A 27,988-nucleotide genomic window follows, 5' to 3' on the forward strand; every position below is an offset into this window, starting at 1 on the left:
TAACTCCACCGATCAGTTTCAAACTTTCTAAGCGCACTCCCTGGATGCCAATTCAGAACCTCTGCCCCACATTTTTCAAATGGCCTGTTCTAGCGCCACCATGAGGCCGATGTTTGCAAAACACATTTCTGTACACTACTCCTACAGATTTTGTCCAAAAATCACGCAAATCGGTAGACAGTATCTCTACAGTCATATGATCGACACAGATCTGTCTGATTGTCCATATTCCATCCTGATTGGCTGATATTGGCTTTCAAAGTTTGTAAGATTGGTCCATTTTGGACAAAATGCCTCAAATCACAAATGCAGAGTGCAATTAACATGACATCGCGCACACACGTTCCCACTAGGCCGAGGAAGAAATGCCACTTCAAATTTTTGAAATCAGCCTCATGGTGGCGCTATAACAGGCCGATTCGTGGTTTTACCTATAACTACACCAATCAGTTTCAAACTTTGTAAGCGCACTCCCTGGATGCCAATTCAGAACCTCTGCCCCACATTTTTCACATCAGCCTTTTATAGCGCCACCAGGAGGCCGACTTATGTTATATTAAGACACATTTTTGGATATTACTCCTTCAGATTTTACCCAAAATTAACACAAATCAGTACACAGTATCTCTACAGTCATATGATCAAGACGGATCTGTCCCGTATTAAATATTCAATCCTGATTGGCTAAGATTGGCCCAATTGGCTAAAAAAGGACCAAAAGATGAAATACTCATTATGCAGAATGTCCCATTTCAGAAGTTATTATTTTTTTCTTTTTAATTATTTTGAAAATCGCAGATCTACAAGATCACAATGTGTCGCAATGTGACAGCTTGTAGGTTTTATTTTCTCTATTCTATTTTCAATGGCTGAAACGTATTTAGGGCTGACGTGGGTAATGTACTGTATGTCTTGTAATAATAATCTAAATCTACAAAGTCATTAATTCATAACTAAAGTTTTCAAATAACTGTAGTGGAGTAAAAGTACAATATCTTCCTCTGTAAAAGTATAGAAAATACCTAAATGTACTTACTTTCCAGCACTGGTCTGATACACTTGGTTCGTTTTTCTAATCTCATTTGTATTCCCAGTTGCACAGAGAAGGGGACAACATAGCATGTCTACACAGCTTCCTACACACATGCAGTACATTCACAGAAATGTGCACACATAACCCCACAATCCTCAGCCTTCCCTCTGATTTATGTAACACGACTATCGCTGCCTCTCTCAGCCCTTATCAGTCACTCCCAGATGTGGTGGCAAATACCAGCATTCATGCATGCAGAGATTGTCTCGCTCAGCTGTCACACGCACGCACGCACACAGTGGCGTCAATTGGGTATGGCAGGGGTATGCAGCTGCCATACCCTGGGTCCAGGGGGGAACATAAAAGTTACTTTTAAATATAAATCCATGAATGTCTCTTTGTCTATCTGTGCTGGTTATTATGTTGTTAAATTACAGTAAAATAACTACAAATGCAAAGTTTTACAAAATGGACACTTTATCAAGGTATTATAATTATATTCTCCACACTTGTATTCTCCCCATCTTGACAAAATGTTATATTCCCAGGTTCTGCAGGTCAGCTGCACAGGTGCAATGCATTATTGTTAATTGTGGCACATTTACTAACATGCCAAGTTTAGCTGCACTTGAACAACCGTTCCAGGCTGCCATATCCAGCCCAAGAAACCATGGAAACCTGTGTAAAAAAACTGTCAAAACTCGTTTTTTCAGACATCGTGAAAATAGACGATCTACATGCTCACAACGCCTCGCAGCGCGAGGCGTCGTGAGCATGTAGATCTGCTATTTTCACAATAGAACCGTGTTATACAAAATGTAATGCCTCTTTTCCATGAGGACTCCCATCTTTGCCATACCCTAGCTTTTGCTGAACTGACGCCACTGCACGCGCACACACAGACAGTGAGCTGTTAAATTCACCCCAGCTAAAAGGAGAGACAGATTGATACAGACACTTTGCTGATAATTAAAAAGCCATTTCTAACCCCCTGCTTGTGACGGCAGTATAGGCCAGTATGAGCCGTTTCAACATGCAACACTTTACTTATCGTCGTTGTCGGGTGGAAACCTTGTATGTCCAAGACCGTTCGTTTTGTATTTATCATTTAAAAAATGAACTAAACTAGTGAAAATAGCAGATCTACAAGCACACAACGCCTCGCGGTGCGAGGCGTTGTGTGCTTGTAGATCGGCTGTTTTCACTACATTTGTGCAACAGCCTTGTATGATGAAGCAGTAGGGCTTTGCTTGGTGAAAAAAGTACAAATTTGAAACTTGGAGATACGAGGTTTCTGCCCGACAGTGGCGATTTACTGGTCTTTACACGGATTTGGATATAATGCGATTGTGACAAGAACACACACTGCAGGGACTTAAAATACAGGTACATGTTCTGTAAGAAGTCACTAGTATGTAATAATGACAATTTTGTCTGCTACTTAATTATCATTTTTTTTATTACTTCCAATTGAATTTGTCTAATAGGCTATGAGCTATATTTTCACCCATACCTTACCCCTTATCTCTAAACTTCTTTGCCTTTTTTTGACAATTTTGAAAAAGATTTTAAAATACTTCAAATAGCCGATCTACATCGAAACGTTGTGAGCTTATTATTGAAGTTTTTAAAAATGTTTTTCAAAAGAGTAAAAAAAAAAAAAAAAAAGGCAAAGCAGATTAGGGATGTCCTGAGTTCTCTATCCTGATTGGATTAAATTGGTACCCTAACCTGAAAATCAATTTTCTGTTTAACAAAGAGCTGGAGAGACATAGTTCCATAAAGCCTCTTAATGCGCATTTACGGCTTATTCGCAAAATCTTTTTATGGAAACACTTCAAAATGCAAATAAACTTTCATTATCTGCCAAAAAAATTATCCGCTTGGAGGAGGTGGATTTTGAGGCTTTATCGAATAAACTAAATGTGCTTTTGTGAATGGAAACGGGTCAGACAATAAATGCGAATACATTATGACGTTCTGGGTCCATATCGTCCGCCAACTTAACACATTCCCCTGCCGCTTAACGTCCATTGTATAGCGTTTATAGCCCACAAAAGAAACCGGTTGTTTGTTAGACACGGAGTGACATGAACTGTATGTAAATTCCTCCCGTTTTCACCTCCCGGAGTCAAGCCATCCGTGGCTAACCCTTTCTCATCACACAATGTTGCGTGCCAAAGTGGCCGATCCACAAGCTCACAGCAGCTCGCATCCGTGTCTCCGCGCCGCGCTGTGAGCTTGCAGATCGGCCACCTTCCAGAGGACACGTGAAACTTGCAGGATGAGCACTCTGTCAACCCATGCGACCGTCGCTAATTCGAATGACACCCGCAAATGGAAACGGGCTAAATTCGGTTCGGGTTAATACGCATTTCTGATAATTCGCTTCCCTGATTCGAATAGGTTTATGGAAACATGGCTATAGAGAATCCTGTTACTGAACAAAAACTATAGTAGTGAGTACTATCAGGATATAGAGCTATTTAATACAAATTTTAACCAAATAAAATTAATACCATACAATTTGAAATCAGTACAGCATTAGGCCATGTCATTTGCAATTTCCATTGTTGATGGAATGTTTCATCTTTTCAGGCGTATAACTGGATCTCCAGCACTGGTTTAATAATGAATGATTACTTGTACACAACATTTTTGTTTCTTTCCCTTTCACTTCTGCAGATCAAACAATTTCTACCTGGCCATGCTTCTGTTCATGCTGTTTCTGTGTATGCTGCCCACCGTCTTTGCCATAGTGAGATACAAACCATCACAGTACTGCGGACCGTTTAGGTAAAAACCTTCATCAATAGCCTATGCCATACATGGGCAACTGGCGGCCCTCAGCTCTTACATATCCAAACATGACCTGCTTTAATTCCTTCAGTCTATATTAGTAGCTTAATGACTAGCATAGTAGTATTAAAATGTTTCTTTTTTTTATGTTCATTGTATTTGTATTCAAGTTCATAAAGTTAACATGAGTATAGGCGCTTTTCCACTGCAAGGTGGAACCAGAACTTTCAGGAACCAGAACCTATTTTTTTGGTTCTGGTTTTGTTTCCATTGCGAACGGCCCGGTTCCAGACGAGGTTCCTGGAACCTCCTGGAACCTTTTTTCGGTCCTGCTCCTGAGGTAGAACTAAACTTGAGTTCTGGGAACCTATGGGCGGGGCTAGCAGCGCTCCTGCTCTTGATTGGTTGAGCCGAGCCGCTCGAGCGGAGACTACACAACACAGAGGAGAACTGGGAGAAATCCCAAATCTCTCACAACACAACACCGTCATTTTTAAAATCTTATTCCGAGTCCGACAGACAGAAACACACAAACATTATGGACGCGACGCCAGTCTACACTTCAAGGCAGCCCGCAGACGAGCTCAGGACATGACTGTTTCCTTGTGTCACTCACTACACAGAGTGTGTGCGCGCGCGTGCGAGAGAGAGACGCTGTTTGCATTGCATCGCATTGCATTAATTATTTAATAATCTTTACGAGTGTGATATGCGCTCACTCCGTTCAATGAAAATAGGACTAAAATAAAGGGATTGCAAAGCTCAACGTGGACCACGCGGTGGAAACAGCGGCTCGCGCTGTCGTGTACACACCCTGTGGACACACACGCACACACACGCACGGGAGTAAGGAGGTGCTTCTCCCTAGAGCACAGGCAGTGTACCGAGCAAATGCTCAGTAGGCCTACAGTTATAATAGCAGCTTGTTTGAACGTTCTATTGTTATATCTTTTTTTTATCCAGACGTATTTCTTACTACAGCTGAGCTGTTATTTTAGACTTTAGATTCCCGAATGTGCTGCTGTTCAAATGACCAGCTGTTTTGTCTCAGCCAAATCAGGCTGACCAGTGGAGCTTCCCAGTTGGGTCTGGTTATATGGAAACAAAAGCAGAACTTGGTTCTGGAACTTCACAGGTTCTTGAAAGTTCTTGGTTCTGGAAAGTTCTGGTTCTGGTTCTGGCTTGGCCCTGCAGTGGAAATGCGCCTTATATCATTAAATGTGTTTGAAATTAAATCAAAATGTTACATTTCAGGATTCCAATTAAAAAATAACAAAAAATTATTCAGGATACCAATTCAAAAGAAGCAAAAATAGCCGATCTACAAGCTCAAAACGCATCGCAGCGTGATGCGTTTTGAGCTTGTAGATCTGCTATTTTTTGCTTTTTTTTGTATGAGATACTAGAATGACAAAGTAGGACATAGCAATATGCTATGTGGCCCTCCTGAGTGAAGGTGGAAAATATAGTGGCCCTCGCCATCATCAAAGTTGCCCATCCCTGGCCTATGCAAACAAATACATCTATAAAAACGTGTGATACCATATCGGGGAGTGATGAGAGCCATGATGTCTTTGTGTGTGCCTGTGTGTGTGTGTGTGTGTGCCTGTGTGTGTGTGTGTGTGTATGTGTGTGTGTGTGCCTGTGTGCGTGTGCGTGTGTGTGTGTGTGTGTGTGTGTGTTGCAGTGGTCAGGAGAAGATTTATGACATCATCTCGGACACGGTACGCAATGACTTCCCTCAGTGGTTCGGCAATGTGATGAGTTACGTCACCAGCCCTGTGGTGGCGCTGCCAGGTCTACTGCTGCTGTTGTGAGCATACGCACACACGTGCAGCCGCACACGCGCACACACACACACACACACATACGCACAGGGGCGTCACAAGGGGGGGGGGGGGGGGGGGGGAGTGGGACTGAATAACTAGGGCCCAAGGTTAATTACTTTATACTTTAGCTATTGAAAAATCAAACCTCGGTTCGAAGTGAAGCAGTGAATTTGTATTCTATGTGTTCTAGAGCTATGAAATCTGTGTTCCAGATCTATATATTCTGTGTTCTAGATCTATACTTTCTATGTGCTTTAGTTCTATATTTTTATGAATTCTGAATGAATGAATGATTTTGTCTGGAGGGCCAAATTGTCATGTGAAGCTTGACCAATCCTCAATTCTGCATGCACGGGACATGTACGGGACAGACAAAGCCACTCCTTGAGAATCTATGGGAATCCTCAAAAAAACATGTACGGAACAGACAAAACCACTCCTTGGAAGCGGCTTTCACGCTTCAAAAATAGCAGATATACAAGCTCACAGCGCGGCACTGAGTGCCGCACTGCGAGCTTGTAGATCTGCTATTTTTGAAAAGTCGTGAAAATGTGTGCAAATCTTTGAATATAGGCTATGTATTTTTTTTTACGCGAAAATTTGTAACTCAAATTCTGCTTCTGGGGGGTCCCTGGAAGTAAATATTTTGAGATGGGGGTCCGTGGCCGAATACATATCATTTTGGGGGTCCTTCACGTGAAAATGTTTGAGCACCACTGACATAGAAACATAGGTTTTTCAAAAATATATACTTATAGTTAAAGCTCAAAATAAGCCTTTACACTAACTACTCCCCTCTTACGTTAAGTGATGAATCATTCATAATGTGTATTCCAGCATGCTGATTTACTACCTGCAAGCCATTGCCAGGTCTCTCAAATTCACCAACAATCAGCTGAGGATGCAACTCCAAACGGTGAGTATCTTGATCCACTGACATAGTAGTCTCTCAAGAAAAGACTGTCTGAGCTCCAGTTAACTCATACTGTGCCGATCCCGAACTAGTTCGGCTTTATTTCAATCCAATACAATTTTTTTTTTATTAATTCACTTACCCCGAGCTGCTTGTAGAGTCGTGGGTGGTCCTGGCTCGCTAGCCGCTAGCCAGTTAGCCATTCTACTCTGTCCGACGATATATTCCATTAAAAATGGTTTAAAATAAATTTTTGAGCTCCCCAATGTTCACCCGATGTTCGGCGCCGCTTCCGATGAGTACACGAGTGTGCCGATCCCGAAGTAGTCCGGCTTTTTTTAATTACATGAATAAAATGATAAGAGGCCTTCTGAAGCCTGGCCTGATTTTTCTAGCTACTAGCCGAAAGCTAAAAACTTCCCGGCCGGACGTTATTTGCGAACGCAATCGCCAATCTCCGCCTAATCCAATGAAAGACCAATCTTTGAAGGCTTATATCTCTGGATTGTGTCTTTAGGGAAGCGGCGCGAGGTTTATTTACGGCGAAATCGCCCAAAAATGATCTTTTAGATGACAAAATGGGAATAGCCATTCTGTTAGCATTATCATCCGGGACATTTCCATGACGTGCATGAACGTGCACACGTCAGGTCCTGGAAGGTGAGGTCCTGGAAGCTAAAGCGCTCGCCTATGAGAGATGCGCTGGCATTCTATGGCCCCTAGAGGGCGCTGGCACTCAATGAGTTAAGTGAAAAGGACCTTTTCTTTGACGATGGCTATAGCCAGATTGCTGACATAAAAACATAGGGTTTTTCAAAAAACCTTAGAAGGATTCAAAAGACACTTACAGAATCGGGTCAAAATTCTAATTTTCACGATTTTTCAAAAATAGCAGATCTACAAGCTCGCAGCGCGGCACTTGTATATCTGCTATTTTTCAATGGTTAAAGCATAAAATAATGATACACAATAATGTGTACCCGTTCTAAATCAGAGAGTGTCCATCTTGATCCACCGATGAACTGCAGTGTCAGACACTGGACTCCTATATGAATGAGGCACAGAACCCATTAGCTAAACCCTATGGGCTACCGAGTTGATCTGATTCTCCAGGGCTCTATTACTATGCTGTTTTCACTCTACAGTACATATATTTGCTTAAAGTAGCTGATCTACAAGCACAGAACTTATCAGAATGCGACATGCTGTGAGCTTGTAGTAGCACTGGGCAATTCATGGGAAATATATCAAAACCCGACAATTAGAACCTCTAAATAATTTAGCATGTTTCTTTTTTATGTTACATATTTTTTTACTTAAACAATATATAACCAAATTGACAAACTGATACTTTATAATCATCTAAATTGATTAGTCTGATTACCCCTGTATTATACTTTGTTGTACAATGATGGCACAGGAAATTAGTAATATTTTCAATACAGACCTTGTCAGAGAACTATGACGGCAGCGTACAAAAAAGTGTATAAAATAGTCTTTCATTAATTATAATCGAGGCTTACATTTTAAACAATTGTAATATTGATTCGAAGACATATCTCCCAGCCCTAGATTGTAGAGCTGCTATTTTACCCAAATGTTAGCCCAGAATAGGGATGCAAGTTCAAGTAGTTAGGTCCATATTGTAATGATACTGTACATCCATCTGTGTGCTAGGAGCGGACAGAAGACAAGAAGAAGGTTTTCCAGTTGGCTGCAGGTACTGTATCCTCTCTTTCAGGACCATACTTTCTGCTGGGCCACTGTTTTTCATCGTCTGGTCACCCACCAGGGGTCCAAAGTGTTCCTTATTGACTGCTTTAACTGTTGAAAAATAGCAGATATGCAAGCTTGTAGATCTGCTATTTTTGAAAAAGTCGTGAAAATGTGTGCAAATCTTTGAATATATGTATTTTTAGAGCGAACGTTTGTAACTTGCTTCTGGGGGGTCCCTGGAACTAGATATTTTGAGATGGGGGTCCGTGGGCAAATACATGTCATTTTGGGGGTCCTTCACATGAAAAGGTTTGAGAACCACTGACATAGTAGTCTCTCAAGAACAGACTAACTGAGCTCCAGTTAAGTGAAAAGGACCTTTTCTTTGACGATGTCGATGGCTAAGCCGGATTGCTGACATAAAAACATAGGTTTTTCAAAAAACCTTAGAAAGATTCAAAAGACAATTTTCACGATTTTTCAAAAATAGCAGATCTACAAGCTCATAGCGCGGCACTCGGTGCCGCGCTATGAGCTTGTAGATCTTTTTACTTAACTAAAAGTATCAATACGGCAATGTAGAAATACTCTGTTACAAGTAAAAGTCCGGAATTCCAAATTTACTTGATAAAAGTAAAAAAGTGTTGGCATCGAAATGTACTTAAAGTACCAAAAGTAAAAGTACTCATTATGCAGAATGTCCTATTTTACAATTTTTTTTTTTTTTTTTAATCTTTTTAAAATGGCAGATCTACAAGCTCACAATGCGCTTTGTGAGCTTGTAGGTCGGCTATTTTCAAATGGCCGACACGTAGCTATATAGGGTGGAAGTCGGTAATGTATGTCTTGTAATGTCTCAAAATGTACAAAGTAATTCATAACTAAAGTTTTCAAATAAGTGTAGTGGACTAAAAGTACAATATTTTCCTCTGAGATGTAATGGAGTAGAAGTGAAAATATAGACGATTGGAGTAGCCTACAGCAGGGGTTCCCAAACTTTTTTGTCTCAAGGCACCCCTATAAATATTTTTTTCATCCGAGGCACCCCTACATTATAATTTTCACTCCCACCACCTTAAATGTATAGAATATCGTCGTTGTCGGGTGGAAACCTTATGTCCAAAACCGTTCGTTTTGTATTTATCATCTATAAAATGCACTAAAATAGTGAAAACAGCAGATCTACAAGCACAGTGTGCTTGTAGATCGTCTGTTTTCACTAGTTTTGTGCGACAGAGGTTTCTGCCTGACAGTGACGATATTTTACTGATTATGTTGCGAGGAAAAACGTTGAGATATAGCCATTTTGGTTAGAACTGACTGAAAATAACTTTGTACTTCAAGTTTAAAATGTATCAAAATATTTCTTCAAGTGTCCAAATAAATTCCAAATATTATCAAATGATCTCGCGGCACCCCGGGACTGCCGTCGCGGCACCCCAGGGTGCCCCGTCACCCACTTTGAAAACCCCTGCTAAAGGCTGACTTCCTGGGGCTTCTGGCCCCCTCTGACCACTAAGTGACCTTTAACCTCCCCAGCGCGGCTGCAGGCTCCGGAGGCGGCGACGGCCGACAAGAAGACGACGGATCCGCAGCAGGAGAGTGACGTCACCAGCCACGCGTCGTCCTCCGCCCGCACGCCGTCCCCGCGGCGCAACGGCTCCGTCACCAACTTCCAGTCCCCCGTCCGCCGCGGCAACAGCATCCGCACCATCACCCAGTCGGCGTCTCGCGCGGACATGCAGGGCCGAGGAAGCGTGGCCGCCGGGTCCTCCAGATTAAGCCCCACCGTGTCCATACTGCACAAGCAGAGGCTGGAGCACATGGCCAACAGGTCACTGTCTCTCACACGATTAAGCGCACGCGCATATACAGGGACGTGCTGGCCATTGGGAAAAGCGGGACAACTCCCGAACGGCCGGTTCATTCCAGGCCGGCCATTAGAAAAAAAAATAATAATTAAATGTCGGCCTTCGTTCCATTTTGGGGGCTGGGCGGCCAACAAAGTAAATCGTAACTGTCGGGCAGAAACCTTGTATCTCCAAGTTTCAAATTTATAATTCTTTTCGCAAAGCAAAGCCCTGCTTCATCATATAAGGCCGTTACACAAAAGTAGTGAAAACAGCAGATCTACAAGCACACAAGGTGTTGTGTGCTTGTAGATCGGCTGTTTTCACTAGTTTAAATCATTTTTAAAATGATAAATACAAAACAAACGGTTTTGGACATACAAGGTTTCCACCCGACAACGACGAAATATAACTCATGTAATTGGCCCACTGGCTTGTCACTTGTCATGATCTGAAATGGCAGCAGCGCTATAGAGAGAGATCTCTCTCTATAGGACACAATGAGGGCCTCTCCAACTCTTTTTCCCGGGCTGAAACAGGGGCCCAGCAAGTCCCTGCACATATACGTGTCGTGCATATACATGCACATGCATGCACACGCGCAGCTTTAATAGTAGAGTAGGGGTGCGACGGTTAATCGAAATAGTGAATAGGGCTGTCACGATTATGACATTTTACATGAAGATTAATTGTCGCTCAAATAATTGCGATTAACGATTTAAGTGCTTTTGTCGTTGACAATTACATTTCTGTTTGGCTTTTAGGCTTTGAAGTTGCACATGGTAGATATGACACATAACCTAAATATACAAAGAAATTACTGACATATTTGACAACTTACAAAAATAACATTGATAGTGGAAATAGCCGATCTACAAGCTCACAACGCGTCGCGACGCGTTGTGTGCTTGTAGATCTGCTATTTCCACTACTTTAGTAAGGGGATTTTATAAGATATTTGACCAAACTGCGAAGTAAATCGTTACGAAGAAATTTCTTCACCAATGTGTTTCTAAAGGTGTGTAATAATATGTACTAAAGGGTTGAAATTCAACTCCCGGGGGAAACCTCATAAAAAAACTGATTTGTGTTTGTGTCCCATTAATTTACTATACAGGAAAACAATACAAAAAATAAATATGCTTTAAGTAGCATGTGAGGGGTCAAACTAGGGGTTTTTCATGATGCTGAATCCATTGCAAGCATTTGTTTTGCATGAAAAACATTCCTTGGGCTAAAAACGGACCCACACAACGATGGTTTAGTGATGAATCATCACTTTTCACCGTTTTGTAGGGGCCATTTGTAGCCCACGGAATGTTTTTTGTGCAAAACAAATGCTTGGAATGGATTCAGCATCATGAAAAACCCCTAGTTTGATCCCTCACATATTACTTAAAGCAGATTTATTTTTTGTATTTTTTTCCTGTATGGTAAAGTTAACTCATTCTGTGCCAATCACGAGTATACTCGTGATATATTAGCGTATCCCACAGTGCCAATCACGAGTATACTCGTGATTTAAAAAAAAAAAAAAAAAAAAAAAAAATTTTTTTTGAAAATTTTTTTTTTGATTTTTTTTTTTGGACCCCATCAAAACTAGTGAACATGATTTCAATCGCGATTTTTTATGTTTAACCCCCATACAACCCCCATACAACTCAGGTAGCAGACCTCCAAGCTCACAACAGTGTAAAACATAATGGCTATTATCTCAAGAATGCCTGAACGGATTTCCAATCGGATTTTTTTGTTTGAAAGCTGTGAACAAACTGCACAAACCCACAACAATGCAATCCAGGATTGCATTGGATTTTTTAGAGCTCATTCTTCTCTGTTTTTTTCCCATGCATGAGGTGTGCAAGGTTTAATCATGGCTAAGTTGACGAAAATAAGGCTTTTAAAATGCTTGGTAGCCAATAGCTAACTTCAAGCTAACTTCATCCTCTTCCTGTACATGCACAAAGGAAAGTGTTCAGGCAAGTCATGGCTGCAGGGCTTCTGCATATACCAGCATATCTCTATGGGATTGTCTGTGGCACACTGGGCCCCCTCTAGTGGTGAAAGGGTGGCATTAAATGAGTTAATGGGACACAAACACAAATCAGTTTTTTTATGAGGTTTCCCCCGGGAGTTGAATTTCAACCTTTTAGTACATATTATTACACACCTTTAGAAACACATTGGTGAAGAAATTACTTGGTAACGATTTACTTCGCAGATTTTCTTATGATCCCCTTACTATTTTTGAAAGTGTTTGTAACGATATTAACATTTCTTAACATGGAAACGATTATGACGATTATGCAAAAAGAAAATTGATTACCTAAAATAATTGCAATTAGACGATTATGTAATAATTGTGAGAGCCCTTATAATGAATTATTGTTTATCATTTAATAAAGTAATTGATTTATAATGAATACTATTAATAATATTTTTGCACAACACCGCTGTGTGGCAAAGTATAACATCATTTTGGTGAAATTGTACACACACATTCCCAATAGGCAGAGGAAGAAATGCCAGTTTTTGTTTTTTTTAAATCAGCCTCATGGTGGCGCTATAACAGGCCGCCACCAGGAGGCCGACTTATGTAAAACACATTTTTTGATATTACTCCTTCCGATTTGATCCAAAAATCACACAAATCAGTACACACACACATCTCTATAGTCATGTGATGAAGACAGATCTGTCCGATAGCCTATTTCATATTCCATCCTGATTTGTTAACATTGGCTTCCAAAGTTGTCAGGATTGGTCCGTTTTGAGCAAAATGCCTCAAAACATGAACACAGCTTGCGCTTTCCGTAAAACTTCTAGCACTGCATGCATATTCTGCATGCACATTCCCAGTAGGTCGAAGAAGAAATGGCACCCTTTTCACATAGGCTTATTATAGCGCCACCAGGAGGCCAGAATAACCTTCCTGACCTGGGCGGACACCTGTGCTCAGAAGAGCACTGCTTCTAGTTTAACTTTAAATATAAAAACGAGCTTCTCGATTATCCGATCGATATAAACAAAGTATCGCCAAGAAGATAATAAATAGTTGCATGTGTTTTCTCCGTGACAGGCACCCGCCGCCATTTCTCGGTGGCCCCAGCGGCACGTGCAGATCAAAGTCCTACCACCATGTGGCGTGCAACCCCATGCCCCGCTACGCCGATAACATCCACTCTGACCCCCTGTACAGGAAGACCCTCCGCTCCCTCCATCCCGCCGAGGCCGCGGGAATCATCACGGCCCAGAGTTACGTGGGGCGGCGCGGTCCCGCCACGCGCTACGTGATCGTCAACGAGCACGAGGCCCGGAAGAAGCTGCTGCGCTCGGCCACGCGCATCCCTCGCCACTACCGCATGGAGGAGCCCGGAGAGATCCTGGAGCTCTACCCCCGCAACGTCAAGCGCTACGCCCCGGCCCCCCGCGCCCCTCACCACCACCACCCCCACGCTCACCGCTCCCACCCGTCGCAGCCGCACCTGAGCGAAGAGGACGAGGACGAGGAGGAAAACGGCAAAGGCGTGAGGAGAGGGTCCTTTGGGCAGTCCCACCGCCCGCGCTCTCTCTCTGACCTGCACCAGCCTGCGCGCTTCTACATCGGCGAGCGCGTGGAGAGCCAACTGTCCATGGCCGCCAAGGGCGGCCACCCGGCTCGGAGGCGGTACGGGGCGGCCCAAGAGGCGGAGGAAGACGAGGAGGACGAAGGAGGAATGGACTGGGATGACTTAGAGGCGCACGCCCGCCCTTCCACTCACACGAGAGGAGCGGAGCCTCTTCTCGTGCCGGCCAGGCGCCACGCGCAGTCGCCAGCCCGACACATGCAATCCCCGGGACGCCGCAATCAGTCCCCGTCCGTGACGAGGCACGCGGAGCCCCACGTGAAGCCTAAGACCAGGCCCAAGCTGGAGCCGTCCCTGACAGAGTCAGACTCGGCCTCGCTGGCTTCCAGCAGCGACCAGCAGAACAGCAGCACTGACCAGTACATCCAGGTCATCCACAACAAGGAGCGCTATCTCAAGTCTGATGCCAGGCAGGGCAAGCTGGCCAAGAAGAAGACCAAAGCCAGCATCGACCTCAATGTATCGGCGTCTAGTGACCTGGTTTGCTCCAACGTATAATATAATGCCGTTATCAGTTCTAAGTGTTTACCTGTAAATGTTCATCAGATGGTAGATGCATCGGTTCACAGATAACAGGGGGTTTGCAATGCATTTGTACACAGTAAATTCCTCAATTTACAAATCGACAGACTCTTGATTATATTTTACTGTGTGTTGAAAGCACACTGAATGTATTAATTAATACGTTATACTATTATATTCTCCTGAGACTGTACCACGTTTTAGAAAAAGCAATGTAGGTAATTATGGTTCAAGCTGAGATGTCACTACATGATGTGTCATGTGTAATTCATGGGTTGCATTTGTAGTCCTAAACCGTCCATATTGAGGACCAACACAGGTGTTCAATTTGTCTGATTGGCACAGAACCAATGTTCTACGTTAATCAAAACACCTGTGTTGGTCCTCAAAATGGCTGGTGTAGGACTACAAATGCAACCCATGAATAAAGTAAACCAGTTACAACAGGCTATTTTACAGCCTCCTCAAGCACAAGCAAAGCAAATTAATTCCTACAGAGTTCACATAGTGATTTGCCATCCACTGCATCCATTCAACGTGCATTAACTTTTTAAATCTTCAATATTTCTCATAGCCCTCCAATCACACACACACACACACACACACACACACACACACACACACACACACACACACACACACACACACACACACACACACACACACACACACACACACACACACACACACACACACACACACACACACACACACACACACACACACACACACACACACAACTTTCTTAGGTATTGCACATACTGTGTAGCCTAGTAAACTACATCATGCATGGGTGAGGTATATCAAATGGGGTAACATGGGTGACCCCTAGGGGGTACTCAGAGCTACTGCAGGGGATGAGAGAATGTGGAAAATGGAAACATGTATTTTACTGTAAAATATGTACTGAGGAAACTTGTCAGACTTTGTTTGAACCCGCTTGTAGTGTTAAATCAAATTAAATAAAACAAAAACTTGACTAGCACAACTATTACTGAATAGAAAGCAATATTTATTTGCCATGATGCTGTTTTATTTTTTACATCAAAACTGATTGACATCAAAACTGTGCTTTTGATATGTATTTTCTATGCAAGATGTGGTAGTCTGGTAAAGGGAGGTATTTCAGAAACCAAGGAAAGGGGATACAGAAGTTTCTGTTTGAGAGCCACGTACACAACATGATCCATTACATATACTCTAACCCAGTGGTTCTCAACCTTTTCAGGCCGTGACCCACAAAATAATCATATTTTAACTGGGGACCCCCCACACCCTGACGAGCACTAAGAGTTGAGGCATTACATTTTGTACAACACGATTCTATTGTGAAAATAGCAGATCTACATGCGTTGCGAGGCGTTGTGAGCATGTAGATCGGCTATTTTCACAATTTCTGCCTCTATTATTTGACAATTTGGCTAATGTTTAATTTGTCATTTTAGATGTATTAAAAAGTCCTTAAATTGTCACTTTAGAAATGTGCAGATACCTGCTATACACTTCAACTCTATGTTGGTCTGTTTACTGTTGAGTGAGAAACAATGTTGCACAATAAGGTAATATCTAGGGACCCCCCAAAATAATTTGGGGACCCCTCTGAGGGTCCCGACCCACAGGTTGAGAACCACTGCTCTAACCCACACATGGGCAAAAACAGCCTGGGGACCGGACCCGGCCTTTTGACCATCTCAATCTGGCCCGTTATGTCCTCAAAGAAAAACATCATACATACAATCCCTGGTATGCCCATACATGGAGATCCCTGTCTGCAGAACCAGCCACGCAGATATGGGCTTGGAATCTGTCTTGGCCATATATGGATTCTGTTAGTGTGGTACATACAGTATGTGGTCGATGGGCCTGGGCAATCCCCTATGAAGTCCTGTTATAGATATGGGTTTATTATTGATGACATCAGGGAACTCCATATATGGGCATAAAGGGGATTCTGTTAGTGTGGTTCCCCTGACATCACAGTGAAGTCGGAGCATGATGCCAGAGCCCATTCTGTTAACTTAACAGAATGGGTTTGTCGCTCTGTCAACACTGTGATGTCAGGGGAAACACTCTTAATAAGAGTGGTTCCCCTGACATCACAGTGTTGACAGAGCGACAAACCCATAGACCGTACAAAAGTGTACACGTCCAGACGTCCAGACGTAGTCAGCATGTGCCGTTTCAGATACTAAACTGCAACCTTCGGTCACAATAAAATGCAACCTTCAGTTGCAATTAAGATACTGTATAACTACATTTATAGTCGATACGGCATTGAAGTGGATCGTTTTATGTAATCGTTTTTATTGTATAAGGCCAGAGTCTACACCAGAATGATACAAAAAAAAAGCACGTCTACCAAATTCATGTAGTTTTAAAATAATTCAGCAGTATGTTTCAATGTGTATTCACTCACTTTATCGAACTTAGTATGGCCCTCTGGAAATAAATCTTGCCCAACCTTGATCTAACCCTAGAATGACTGTTATATTGGGGTGCCTACTGCCATAGGCATTGATGCCTGGCGGTGTTGCCGGTTCGATTCCCAATCCGGACAACCTTTGCCGCATGTCACTCCCCATCTCTCCCCCCATTTCCTGTCAGTCTACTATTATAACGGCATAAAAGCCCAAAGACAAATCTTAAAAATAAGAATGGCTGTGATATTACATACATTATCACAGCCATTCTATGGCTAACTCTAACCTTGTGAAACTGCAGTAAAACATTTTAACTGGGAATGCAACAATTGGAATGGTTTCCCAATCAACTTCTTGGACTTCCAAAATGTGGCCTATGAAAGTTTTGACATTTAATGCTGCAAACCAGTTTGTATAACTACGTGATAGCCTATTTAACCGTACGGGTACACATTATTGTGTATCATTATTTTATGCTTTAACTATTGAAAAATAGCAGATATACAAGCTCACAGCGCGGCACGGAGTGCCGCGCTGCGAGCTGTGCCGCGCTGTGAGCTTGTAGATCTGCTATTTTTGAAAAATCGTGAAAATTAGAATTTTGACCCGATTCTATAAGTGTCTTTTGAATCCTTCTAAGGTTTTTTGAAAAACCCATGTTTCTATGTCAGCAATCTGGCCAGCCATCGTCAAAGAAAAGGTCCTTTTCACTTAACTGGAGCTCAGTTAGTCTGTTCTTGAGAGACTAGCCTACTATGTCAGTGGTTCTCAAACCTTTTCATGTGAAGGACCCCCAAAATTATATTTATTTGGCCACGGACCCCCATCTCAAAATATTTAGTTCCAGGGATCCCCCAGAAGCAACATTTGAGTTACAAACGTTCGCTTTGAAAATACATATATTCAAAGATTTGCACACATTTTCACGACTTTTTCACAAATAGCAGATCTACAAGCTCGCAGCGCGGCACTTGGTGCCGCGCTGTGAGCTTGTAGATCTGCTATTTTTCACTGGTTAACGCATTCAATAATTCTAGGCCTAAATGGCTTGTTAAACTCCAAGACATTAATGCCACATTCTTTCTTAGGAAGTCAACAATGCCCAATAGCCCATATTTTTGGAGCGGTGAAAGCGCTCCCAATAGACAGGTATGTCCGTGGGTATGTGGCTGGCTGGCTGGCTGGCCGTGTCCGTCCGTCCGTAGCCTGGCAATACCTTGAGTGGCCACACACAACACACTAGTTAAAGAGGGGCGCTGTTTTGTGCAGGCCAGGCACACTCACCACACACACACACACACACACACACACACACACACACACACACACACACACACACACACACACACACACACACACACACAGGGTATAGCTGCTCAGATTCACCGCTCCACTTCGAACCGAGGTTTGATTTTTTATCACAGCATGTGTAGGCCTACTCCCATCATGTAATCATAAGCTTGTTGAGTAAATTCCAATATTCACCTGCTCTCTGCTGTGTCCAAGTTGAGTCTCATCACCTCAGCTGTTCTTCCTTCACAAATGAGTGGATTCCTGAGACAGTTGTAGCCTTGATACAAGATGGTCATAATTATGACCTTCTTGATCCAAAGCTTAAGACATTTTGGTACTGACTGAGCTCTGTACTAAACTGTGGTGTAAAGTAACTAAGTACATTTACTTAAGTACTGTACTTATGTTAAACTACATTTTGAGGTACTTTTACTTCACTAAAGTAGGCTATGTCCAATTTGCAATATTTTATACTTCTACTCCACTACATCTCAGAAACAAATATTGCACTTTTACCCTACATTTATTTTAACTTTTTAGTTACTAGGAGTAGTTAGGCCTACTTTGTACATTTTGATTATTATTACAAAACATAAATAGCAGATCTACAAGCAAATATAAATACTACAATGTAAATACACTGATATTTAAGTTAAAGTTCGCGATTAAAATAATAATAATAAGGGTAAGGGTGATAATAATAATAATAAATAAAAAAAGTACAAAGTATTACTATCAAAATGTTTGAAGTAGGCCTACCAAAATAGAAAGATTTTGATTATGCAGATTATTATTTTTTTGCCTACAAATCTTTTGAAAGTGGGCAATCTACAAGCTCACAACGCATCGCATTGTGAAGCATTGTGAGCTTGTAGATCTGCTCTTTTCAAATGGCTGCCTGAAGTGTTGTAATGTTTTGTAATAATAGTCAAAATGTTCAAGTAGGCCTAACTACTACTAGTAACTAAAATGTTAAAATAAATGTTGATAAAAGTCCAATATTTGCCTCTGAGATGTAGTGGAGTAGAAGTATTGCAAATTGGACAGCCTACTTTAGTGAAGTAAAAGTATCTCAAAATGGTACTTAACAAAATGTGAGTAGCCTACTTTTCTCCGTACTAAATCAACAAATTATCATCTTGATTGGATTGTGGATTTGTAGCTAAGCGTGTTCATTCATTTAACTACAGCTCCCAGCAGCCTTTGCGTCAAACATATAGGAAGAAGATACCGTATATGGGAAGAAGCCAGTTTTCCATTTTTCTTTTTTAAATTGCAAGGGCTTGAAATACTGTAAAATATGGCTTACATTTCAGCCGCTGGAGCCAGATATATTTCCCCCGAAAGCTAGCTGAAAATGCCGCGGTTGTTATTTTCTTTTAATAGTGTTGATCTCTAGCGTTTGCATTTAGACCTTTGCTGGTTTACTGCAGATCTACGATGCAAAGTGCATTCCACGTCAAGTTCATTCATTTCAGCTAGCTGTGTTAGCTAGTGGAGATCAGGGCAAGCTCACCTTGGCTCCGATTGATCGCTACTAGCTATAAATAATACCAGTGCTGCAGGATTGCTTCGCTAAACTGTTGCCCTGATTATTATTATTTAAAAGCGGAGGCATCCTTCTACAATCATCCACACATCTGTGAGTGGATCGCGCACATCTCAGCAGCAGCCTGGCACTGACTGTCATCATGGATTTTGAGGAGAAAGCCAGCGCAGTGGCTGACTGCTTGCAGAGCTACAGGAAGGACGAGACCGGGTGGAAAGTCTGCAAGAAATCGGTAAATGATCGCGGCTGTTTTATTCTCGTGAACACAGTGACATGTTTTCTCCCCACACAAAGTTGTTCTCATTGGGAATTTTTCTGATGTTTTCTTTTCTAGAATGATGTCATTGTGTCCTGGCGTCCCTCCACTGAGTTCCCTGGCAATGTGTGAGAATACAAATCTAAATGTGCCCCCCCTCCCCTTTCATAATGCACTGGTTCTCAAACTTTTTCATGTCAAGGACCCCCGAATTGACACTTATTAGCCTGCGGACCCCCCATTTGAAAAAAAAAATATGCCAGGGACCCCCATAAGAGAAGATGTTTTACAGCTCTATAGCAGTGATTCTCATTTCTCAACCTTTTTTTCTCCTCTGGGACCCCAATTGTTATTGTAAAATAAATGTTAATTTAATCAGTCATAAATGTACTCAAGTTGTAATCAATGAAGTCCCCACGTGTTTGTATAGTCGACATTTCTGTAAAGTGTTGCTATTATTTGTGTAATGGGTGTGCTGTGTGTGACCATACTGTAGCCTACTTCTTGTGTCAACAGTAACCTCAGGTTTACAAAATTGCTGCCCAAGCACCACCCCCTTATTTTGTAGGTCAACTTTAAAGCCCGGGCAAATGTCAGCAAAATCTACATTGAAGTCGAATACCAATATGTTAATCACTTGCCTGTCTCCGAATACCTTAATCTAATTCAGGGGTCTTCAACAGGGGGTCCTCAGTGTTACTACAGGGGGTCCTACAAATCTTTCAATCCTTTTTATATTAACAAATTGAACCCTAGTGTCGATATTCTGAGAACTGTAGCCAAAAATAGCAGATCTACAAGCGCTACGAGGTGTTGTGAGCTTGTAGATCGGCTATTTTCCGCAAAAAGGTTTGGTGTAGAGGGGAAAAAGAGCAGACTAAGTACAGAGTGAAAGGTAAAGTTTATTGTATTGACGGTTCAAGTGGTTAAATATCTGAAAACACAAATTGACATGAATCCAAAATACACTGATGATTGTGCTGTCAAACGATGAAACTATATGGAATCTCTGAACAGGTTGTGGGGGTCCCTGCTTCATCTCTCTCTCAACTAAGGGGTCCTTGGCCTGAAAACGTTGAAGACCCCTGTTCTAATTGATTAGGCCAGAGTTCTGCCCCATCATCATCAATCTATCCCCACTCAGTGTTATCTGTCCCATCTTGTAGATACAAGGGAGAAGGGGTGATCAGTGGGAGCACAGACATGGTGTGGGAGTGTCTTAAGCCATCGCCCGCAGGACTGCGAGTGAAGTGGGACAACAATGTCAAAAGGTTTGAACTCTTGGAGCAAGTTAGAGAGGTTTGTTTGAATCTTCATTCTTCTGTGATGATTGTTGTTCTTCTTTCGTGTATCATCGGCCTCGATGATTGGTTGGCGACATTATTTCACATGATTTCTTGATACTTTGTTGTTGTTGTCGTTGCAGTTAGGTTAACCACATTAAGCCTAGCGTTATAGTCACAATTAATAATTTGTTATATCAAACACATAGAAGCTATCTGTTCTGTGACAAATTATAGAGTTTAAAGGGATAGTTCACCCCCAAAATGACTTGTTTTTGTCCCTATTCCTAAGCCAATAATTTGATGTCCAGCAGTGGTTCCCTTTGGAGACAGCCTGCTTTGTTCCCTATGGAGACACTTCAGACCCCGTTTAGACGGCAACGCTCTGTAGAGAAAACGGCGAGGTCCCGGGACATCGGCACATCGCCGCTGCGTTTTGCTTTTAATCCAGTGTTCATATGAATCCGAAATGATGTAGTGTCCATGTAATTTCGCTAGGTGGCAGTGACGCACTGATAGACGATTCTACTTCATTATTTGCAAGGCTTTTCCTCTCCTACTAATACAGACTGACTCAGCGCCGTTACCGAGTTATGTGCCGTTATGGACCGAAATTCAGAATAGTACATTTTGACCAGTACAGGGGACTGCTTCTGCTTCCGAATGTGGCTCAAGAGGACTGTAGTGTGTTGGACTGCTGATTGCAAGTCTTTCAGCCAATCACACGCTGGCAGGGTGGGGCTTGCCCACATGTGTTGTTGTTTCTTGCGTTTCTGTTGTTCACACGGTGACGCCAGGGAAGAGGAGAGTAAGCTTTTCCAATTCTGGTCTTATTTCGTTCCGTTTTTAACCACCCGAAAATGCCGTTGTCGTCTGAACGGAAGGCATATCTGACTTTTCATTTTGCGGAATTCTCGTTGCAAAAACGCAGTGTAAACGGGCCCTAAGAGTCTCCTCAAATTATTGTCTTAGGAATGCAACAAAAACAAAAAGAATATCCATGAATTCAAGTCCCCATGGGGTGAGTTATCGATAGAAAAAGAAGTTGTTTTGGGGGTGAACTATCCCTTTAAAGGAGTAATTCACCCCCAAAATGACTTTTTTTTCCTATTGATTACTAACCCCATGGAGACTTGAGTTCAATAATATGTTTTTTGTATTCGTCACATTCCTAAGAAGAAGAAAAAAATTGGGGTAAATTTACCCCCATTGATTCTGGATGGGGACCCAAATGCACTTGGGTCAGAATCAATGGGGGTAAATTTAGGGTCAAGGGTCAAGTAAATTTACCCCCATTGATTCTCACCCTAATGCTTTTGGGTCCCCATCCAGGCCCATGCATTTGGGTCCCCATTCAGAATCAATACATTTACTATAATACATGTTCTGTCTTAGGAATGCAACAAATACTAAAAAAATAATAAAAGAATATCCATGAATTCAAGTTTTTAAAGGATTAAAAAAAAAAAAAATTGGGGGTGAACTATCTATATAAGTGGTTAACGTCGTCACATTATTTGTTAACTCCGTTTTCCATCACCTAGACAGTATTTCAGTTCATCTCTTTACTTTTAAACACTACATTTTTCCACATACAAAACGCCCCGTTGTTTCAATAGAGATTACATAATTCTGTTGAACGAGGCTTTTAAACTACACTGACTTGTCTCCCGATCATCTTTCACAGGACATCTCTGTTTGCCGAACAGTCACACCCTCAGCAGCCATGGGCATTATAGCTCCACGGGACTTTGTAGATGTTATTTTAGTCAAGCAATATGAAGATGGCACCATTGCATCAAACGGTGCGTAAATGACTGGTCCTTTTGCCTTGACCTTTACGGTTTGTTCTACTTTCATGAGATGATACGGTACAGCATGAGTTCCCTGGGTTCATTGCACCACACAGCAGGCAGTGATGGGCTGTTTTCATATTTAGAATGCATTTGTCACGCTGTCAGTGCACTTTAACTCTTTACAGTTTGCCTTCTTTTGAACTAACACTAGCACACATTATGTGTGAGGGTAACAGTGCTTAGTCTACTTAACGTTTTGTCTTTAAAAGCCTTACACAGAGCATGGCCTGCTGTACACGGTGTACTCGAAAAACAAAGTGTTCACCATTGTTGTCATACGCAGGTGAATAAACTGGGATAAGGGATGGTGTAGTGAAATGAAATGTGGGTCAGCCTTGTAAGATGTCACGCCTGCACCGTGCTGTGTTTGTTCTGAACTGCAACCTTCATTTTAAATGCTGACTGAGAAGCTGCACAGGGCTGCCTGTGCCTGTGCTTATGACGAACTGCTTGCAACCATACTTTTCTACTGCGTGGTGCTGACTGTGAAGCATTTTGCGTGCACAGTTTACCATCACGGTTACTTTTAAACAACATGGCCATGTGGTTATCTGTTATGCAGCCCCCTATGTGTTTTAAATTGACAGTAACCCCATTCTCTCCACTCCCACAGCCACCAATGTGAGTCACCCCAGCTGCCCACCCCAGTCAGGCTACGTCAGGGGCCTCAACCACCCATGCGGCTGTATCTGCGTACCCATCTCAGGGTGAGTGCATGACTCAAGCATTGTATAGGTTGGTCAGAAAAAAGCAGTATGTTTGCGTGCGATATTGCTCACTCTCCTAAGCTTAATTTGTCTTTGTGCCGGGACATTATGTAATTGTACAGAAATGTTTCTTGAATTGTATTGCAGAGACAGTATTTGAACACAAGGGGGCAGCATTGAGTTAGACACTCATACACTAGGATGTGTGTCTCTCTATATCTACAGTATGTCCCTTTTTCTTCTCACTTTTTTCCAGAGAGCCCAACAAAACGCAGGTCTACAGTTTCTTCCAGACAGACTTAGGTGGTTTCCTTCCTCGGTCGGTGGTCGACTCATTCTTTCCTTCCAGCATGGCTGAGTTTTACAGCAACCTGGCCAAGGCTGTTAAGTCCTTCAAGTCCTAGTTGGGCCTAGTGACTGGATGTGGGAGGCCCAGTCACTGGTCAGACCAGCGTTCCATTACATTTTAATCGGCTCTAAAAACAGCAAGGATTGGGGATTATGTTGATGGTGGTATGAGATCAATGGTGAGTGGGAGTTTACAATGTGGATATTTTAGTAGAGCAACTTACAGTACAAACTGAACGCGGTCATAGTGAATGCCATGAACCCAGGTCAGCAAACAACAGAGTAAATAGCCATGTACGTAGGTGAACAAATAACTGTCACCAGGTAAACATCAAATCATAGCATCTCTGTATAAACAACTTGCTATGTAAACAACCTTCTTAGCATTTGTGGTTAAGCAATCTGTATATGTCTATAGATAACACACTGTACATAATAAGTAAACAAGTAGCCGACATACAGTATATCTGCATAGTACACCTGCAGTCACATCTATCAACAATGGGCAACAGGAGAGCATAGAGGGTGAGGTGTAGTTTGAAGAGGTGGGTTTTCAGGCAGAAAAATGGGGAGTGAGTTTACCCCATTTAGGCCTAACCTATAGTTAGGCCTAAATCAGAAATTAGCCTACAAAAACAAATATGTTGCTACATACTGTACATGTACTGTAAGCCCCTCTCATACACAAAAATGTGTTCCCGGCCTGAATGGGTTAAAGTCTTTCTGGGGGGGGGGGGGGGGCTAATTGCACAGCTTGAGAGCCAGGGACGGTGTCTGAGTTAACTTTAAATTGAATCAAAATGGCCTTAACCTGTTGTCTATAGATGCATTCTGTAAAAAGCTCTTCCTCAAAATCACTCACGCTCACACATACCTCCTTGAGCAAAATGGCACTTTAAATTATTGTATTCCTGTGTTACTACGTTCAGACACAACGGCAAACACTTGACTTATTCCTCTTAATTGGTATGCAAACATACACACTGCACTGTAAATTGCACCACAAGGAGAGCAAGGCCTAGCATTTGCCTAACCTAACTTAAAAAAAGAAGAAGCAAAAAGTTAGAAAATACAGTTACATCTTTAAAGGGGCCCCACCATGCTTTTCAAAAATATATTTTATATAAATATTAGTCCATAATACGGTTTTATACAGGTTTTAGCCTAAACAACCACTCGGATATTTAAATGTCATGTTCTGTCTGTCTCTAATTCCAAGCCATTTCAGATGCAATACCAAAATGCCCTTTGTTGGCAACGGGGTGCTGTCTTTGGGCTAAAATTGGAACGATACAGAGAAGATTAGCATGGTACCACGATGAGATCCATGTAGAGTCTATCCATTCAAGCCAATTTTATACCACTTTACCTCATGGTTCCACCTCATATATATATACTGTATAGTCTCAATAGAATATAGCCTCCCAAAAAGTACTGCCCCCTTCTCTAGGGGGCCCAATAGGAAATGAGACATAAACAAGGGCCTGTGACATAATCAAGGGCCTGATTTCAAAAGAGTACCGTTCAAACACGCCCATTCAGAAAATCACTGAAATGAAAGGCAAGGCTTAAATTGATGAATGGGTTTTTTTCGACGGTAAGAGACAATGGGAAGACCAAAAAAAGTCATGGTGGGGGCCCTTTAAATTCCCCACTAATGGGAGCATACTTCCTCCGAGTGAAGTAGAGAGAAATATATATATATTTTGTATGTGTTTCAAAGTAATGTCTGGAATTCTTTCCTTTTTTGTACTGTAACCATGTAATCCCACTGCATTCCTCCTTTATAGTGTAAATCATGCATGGTGCATGGATCATACTGACTCCAAAATGGAATCACATTTCTAAGGATGGGACAGTGACTCATACCTCATAGGATCTCCTCTAAATGCTACTTGTCGTCTCTTACCTTTAACCAAGATAATTGGTTTGTTGGTGTACATATATATATATATATAGGTAGATAGATATAGATATCTATCTACACATAGAGTGCAACAATATGGTATACCAGGGTATTTAGAAATCCCGAAGGTATGATTTTCAATACCGTAAAAAAATACAGCTGCTCCACTTTCTATTAAAACTACACACTGTCTGACCAGCTAATCTATTAAATGTGATTAGATATGGAACCATGAAAATATTGCCACATATAACTTTTGGTGACTCCAACTAAAGGCAGTTTATTTGCTACCTGATTTTATTCAACTGCCAGTCTGTCACCACCACCCAGGCACCCACACATCAACTCCAATGAGCTCACTGATAAGTTGCCATCCACAGTGGCAACAAGTGCTATCGAATCCTCCAGAAAATGATGCTGTATCTATGGAAGAAGGCCTCTTATTTCCTAATCTATTCATCACCAGCAACTCAACTTCTTCTTTCTTTTATTTTTTTCTTGTTTTTTTGACAGATACTTTAATACTATACTCTACTCTCTCTCTCTATCAAACATGGCATTATTTTTCACAAAGGAGTTAATTGAAGAACATGAAAGGGAATGGCTTTAATTCTGAATTAAATGGAAGCAGCTTATAGTTTACGGAGTATTTTTTTTTTTGAGATGCGTACTGCTGTACTGGACACTAAAGGGATAGTACTGCCATCTGTCTAGAACAAGACGTTTTTCAACAGTATGTCACTTTTCATCTCTTCCACTTCAAGGCAAATGATGCCACTGCAGAGAAATGATTTCATCCTGGACATTGGGTGCATGCTTTTTCTTTTCTTGGTGGTAGTAGTGATGTGGTTGGTAGGTTACCCCTACTCGGATGGTATTTGCACCCCAACTAGGCCATGACTGGACACAGTTAACCACTGAAGGTGGTCAATACTGTTGACAAAGTATTAGCATCTCTTTAGAAGAAAATAAATCCTAGAAATTCCAGGGACCCTCTGGGTTCCTTGGGTTCTAAATGGATTCTACAGGCCTGTAACTCTGTATATAAATGGAAACTTGGTCCAAAGGGAAGCATGCACATCCCAACAAAAATGTACAGGCGCTGAACTAAAATATGTACATTTATTACAAAGGGAAGGGAAGTCTGCACAACGTCTTAAGTTGAAGAACGTGTCAACCCTAGCAGGTTTTCATCAGTGCTAGGGTTGACAACTTTATACAAATGTCTACTATATAAATGGAACCATTTGTACACTCTGAGTTATGAGGCTCCTTGAAATTAAAATGTTTGAGAGACTGTCTATACAGACTATGCTTGTCAGATTGTGCTCGACTCCAATTTTTAGCACAAGTGTTAATTTAGAGTTAACCTCTACTACATTATTGATAGGGGTGGGTGATATGGAAAAATAAATACAATATCACGATATTTTTCCAAGCTGTATCACGATACACAATTTTATCACAATTTTTTTTCACATTGGTTTTTATGGTTATTTTTCAAGTTACTTAGTTAAAAACTAGACTCTCTGGGTTCCTTTTGGGAGGTCTAATTTGAAAGTATGTAACAGTATACAAATGAAACCAAATGGACCCGTAACCAAATGGACCCTTACGGGTCCATTTGGTTTCATTTGTATACTGTCAGAGTAAGTGGAGACCTTAACATTTTAAAGATTGAGAACCACTGATTTAGACCAAAATGCAGGTTTAAATTGAATACAGCAACAAATCTCTGTATTAACGATTAAACAGGATTTCTTACAAGGCTCCCTCAATTGTATCACGATACATACGATATCTCTGAAAAGGTATATCGTGGAGACATTGTATCGTCTCCACGATAATTATCACCATATCACCCACCCTTAATTATTGAACACCCATAGTAGACAAGTGACCATGGAAAGATGGAATAGGAGTAATTCAAAGTCATGTACTGGTGCTGTGTCCTTCCTACACACCCTTTTGGTTCAGATCCTTCACATGTACTATGATGAACCACATTTTAATTGAACTAATTGTTTTTGCTTTTCTTTTGTAGTTTCTACTTTACTGTTTCTTTTTTTAAATTATAACCCT

The 27,988-nt window shown here is 41.7% G+C and overlaps 2 protein-coding genes across 4 annotated transcripts in view; both read left to right on the forward strand.

Moving 5' to 3' along the window:
• The window catches only part of tmc3 (transmembrane channel like 3), a gene marked incomplete at both ends in the record, with an annotated part of 57,769 nt that extends 43,505 nt beyond the window's left edge, over positions 1-14,264 (forward strand). The window contains 6 exons of the mRNA XM_080730032.1: positions 3,719-3,829; positions 5,520-5,645; positions 6,499-6,577; positions 8,252-8,294; positions 9,830-10,124; positions 13,340-14,264. Of these exons, the coding sequence (XP_080586158.1) occupies positions 3,719-3,829; positions 5,520-5,645; positions 6,499-6,577; positions 8,252-8,294; positions 9,830-10,124; positions 13,340-14,264 (1,579 nt within the window). The remainder of the gene's footprint in view (positions 1-3,718; positions 3,830-5,519; positions 5,646-6,498; positions 6,578-8,251; positions 8,295-9,829; positions 10,125-13,339) is intronic.
• Positions 14,265-19,291: 5,027 nt separating this feature from the next.
• On the forward strand, positions 19,292-27,306 carry stard5 (StAR related lipid transfer domain containing 5). Of its 3 annotated transcripts, none has more exons than XR_013962165.1 (7): positions 19,292-19,782; positions 19,885-19,934; positions 20,973-21,105; positions 22,777-22,894; positions 23,559-23,652; positions 23,909-24,179; positions 25,791-27,306. XR_013962165.1 is itself a non-coding variant. In XM_080729242.1 (6 exons), exons 1-6 carry the CDS (start codon positions 19,693-19,695, stop codon positions 24,054-24,056), a joined length of 633 nt encoding a protein of 210 aa, XP_080585368.1. In that variant the 5' UTR covers positions 19,293-19,692; the 3' UTR covers positions 24,057-24,722. The 3 variants fall into 3 exon arrangements, 1 of the variants encoding a protein (XP_080585368.1); XR_013962166.1 differs by having other exon boundaries at positions 26,237-27,306; XM_080729242.1 differs by lacking the exon at positions 25,791-27,306 and having other exon boundaries at positions 19,293-19,782; positions 23,909-24,722.
• The last annotated feature ends 682 nt before the right edge of the window (positions 27,307-27,988 follow it).

The sequence above is a fragment of the Nannobrachium achirus genome (assembly GCF_963921795.1).
Source record: "Nannobrachium achirus genome assembly, chromosome: 7".
Lineage (NCBI taxonomy): Eukaryota > Metazoa > Chordata > Actinopteri > Myctophiformes > Myctophidae > Nannobrachium > Nannobrachium achirus.

Excerpts from the sequence above, each read along its gene's own strand:
- stard5 (XM_080729242.1), top strand. The coding sequence starts at position 19,693 with ATGGATTTTGAGGAGAAAGCCAGCGCAGTGGCTGACTGCTTGCAGAGC. Across the intron at positions 19,783-19,884 it reads GGAAAGTCTGCAAGAAATCG|AATGATGTCATTGTGTCCTG; the intron begins GTAAATGATCGC and ends TTTCTTTTCTAG. Across the intron at positions 21,106-22,776 it reads TCTTGGAGCAAGTTAGAGAG|GACATCTCTGTTTGCCGAAC; the intron begins GTTTGTTTGAAT and ends CATCTTTCACAG.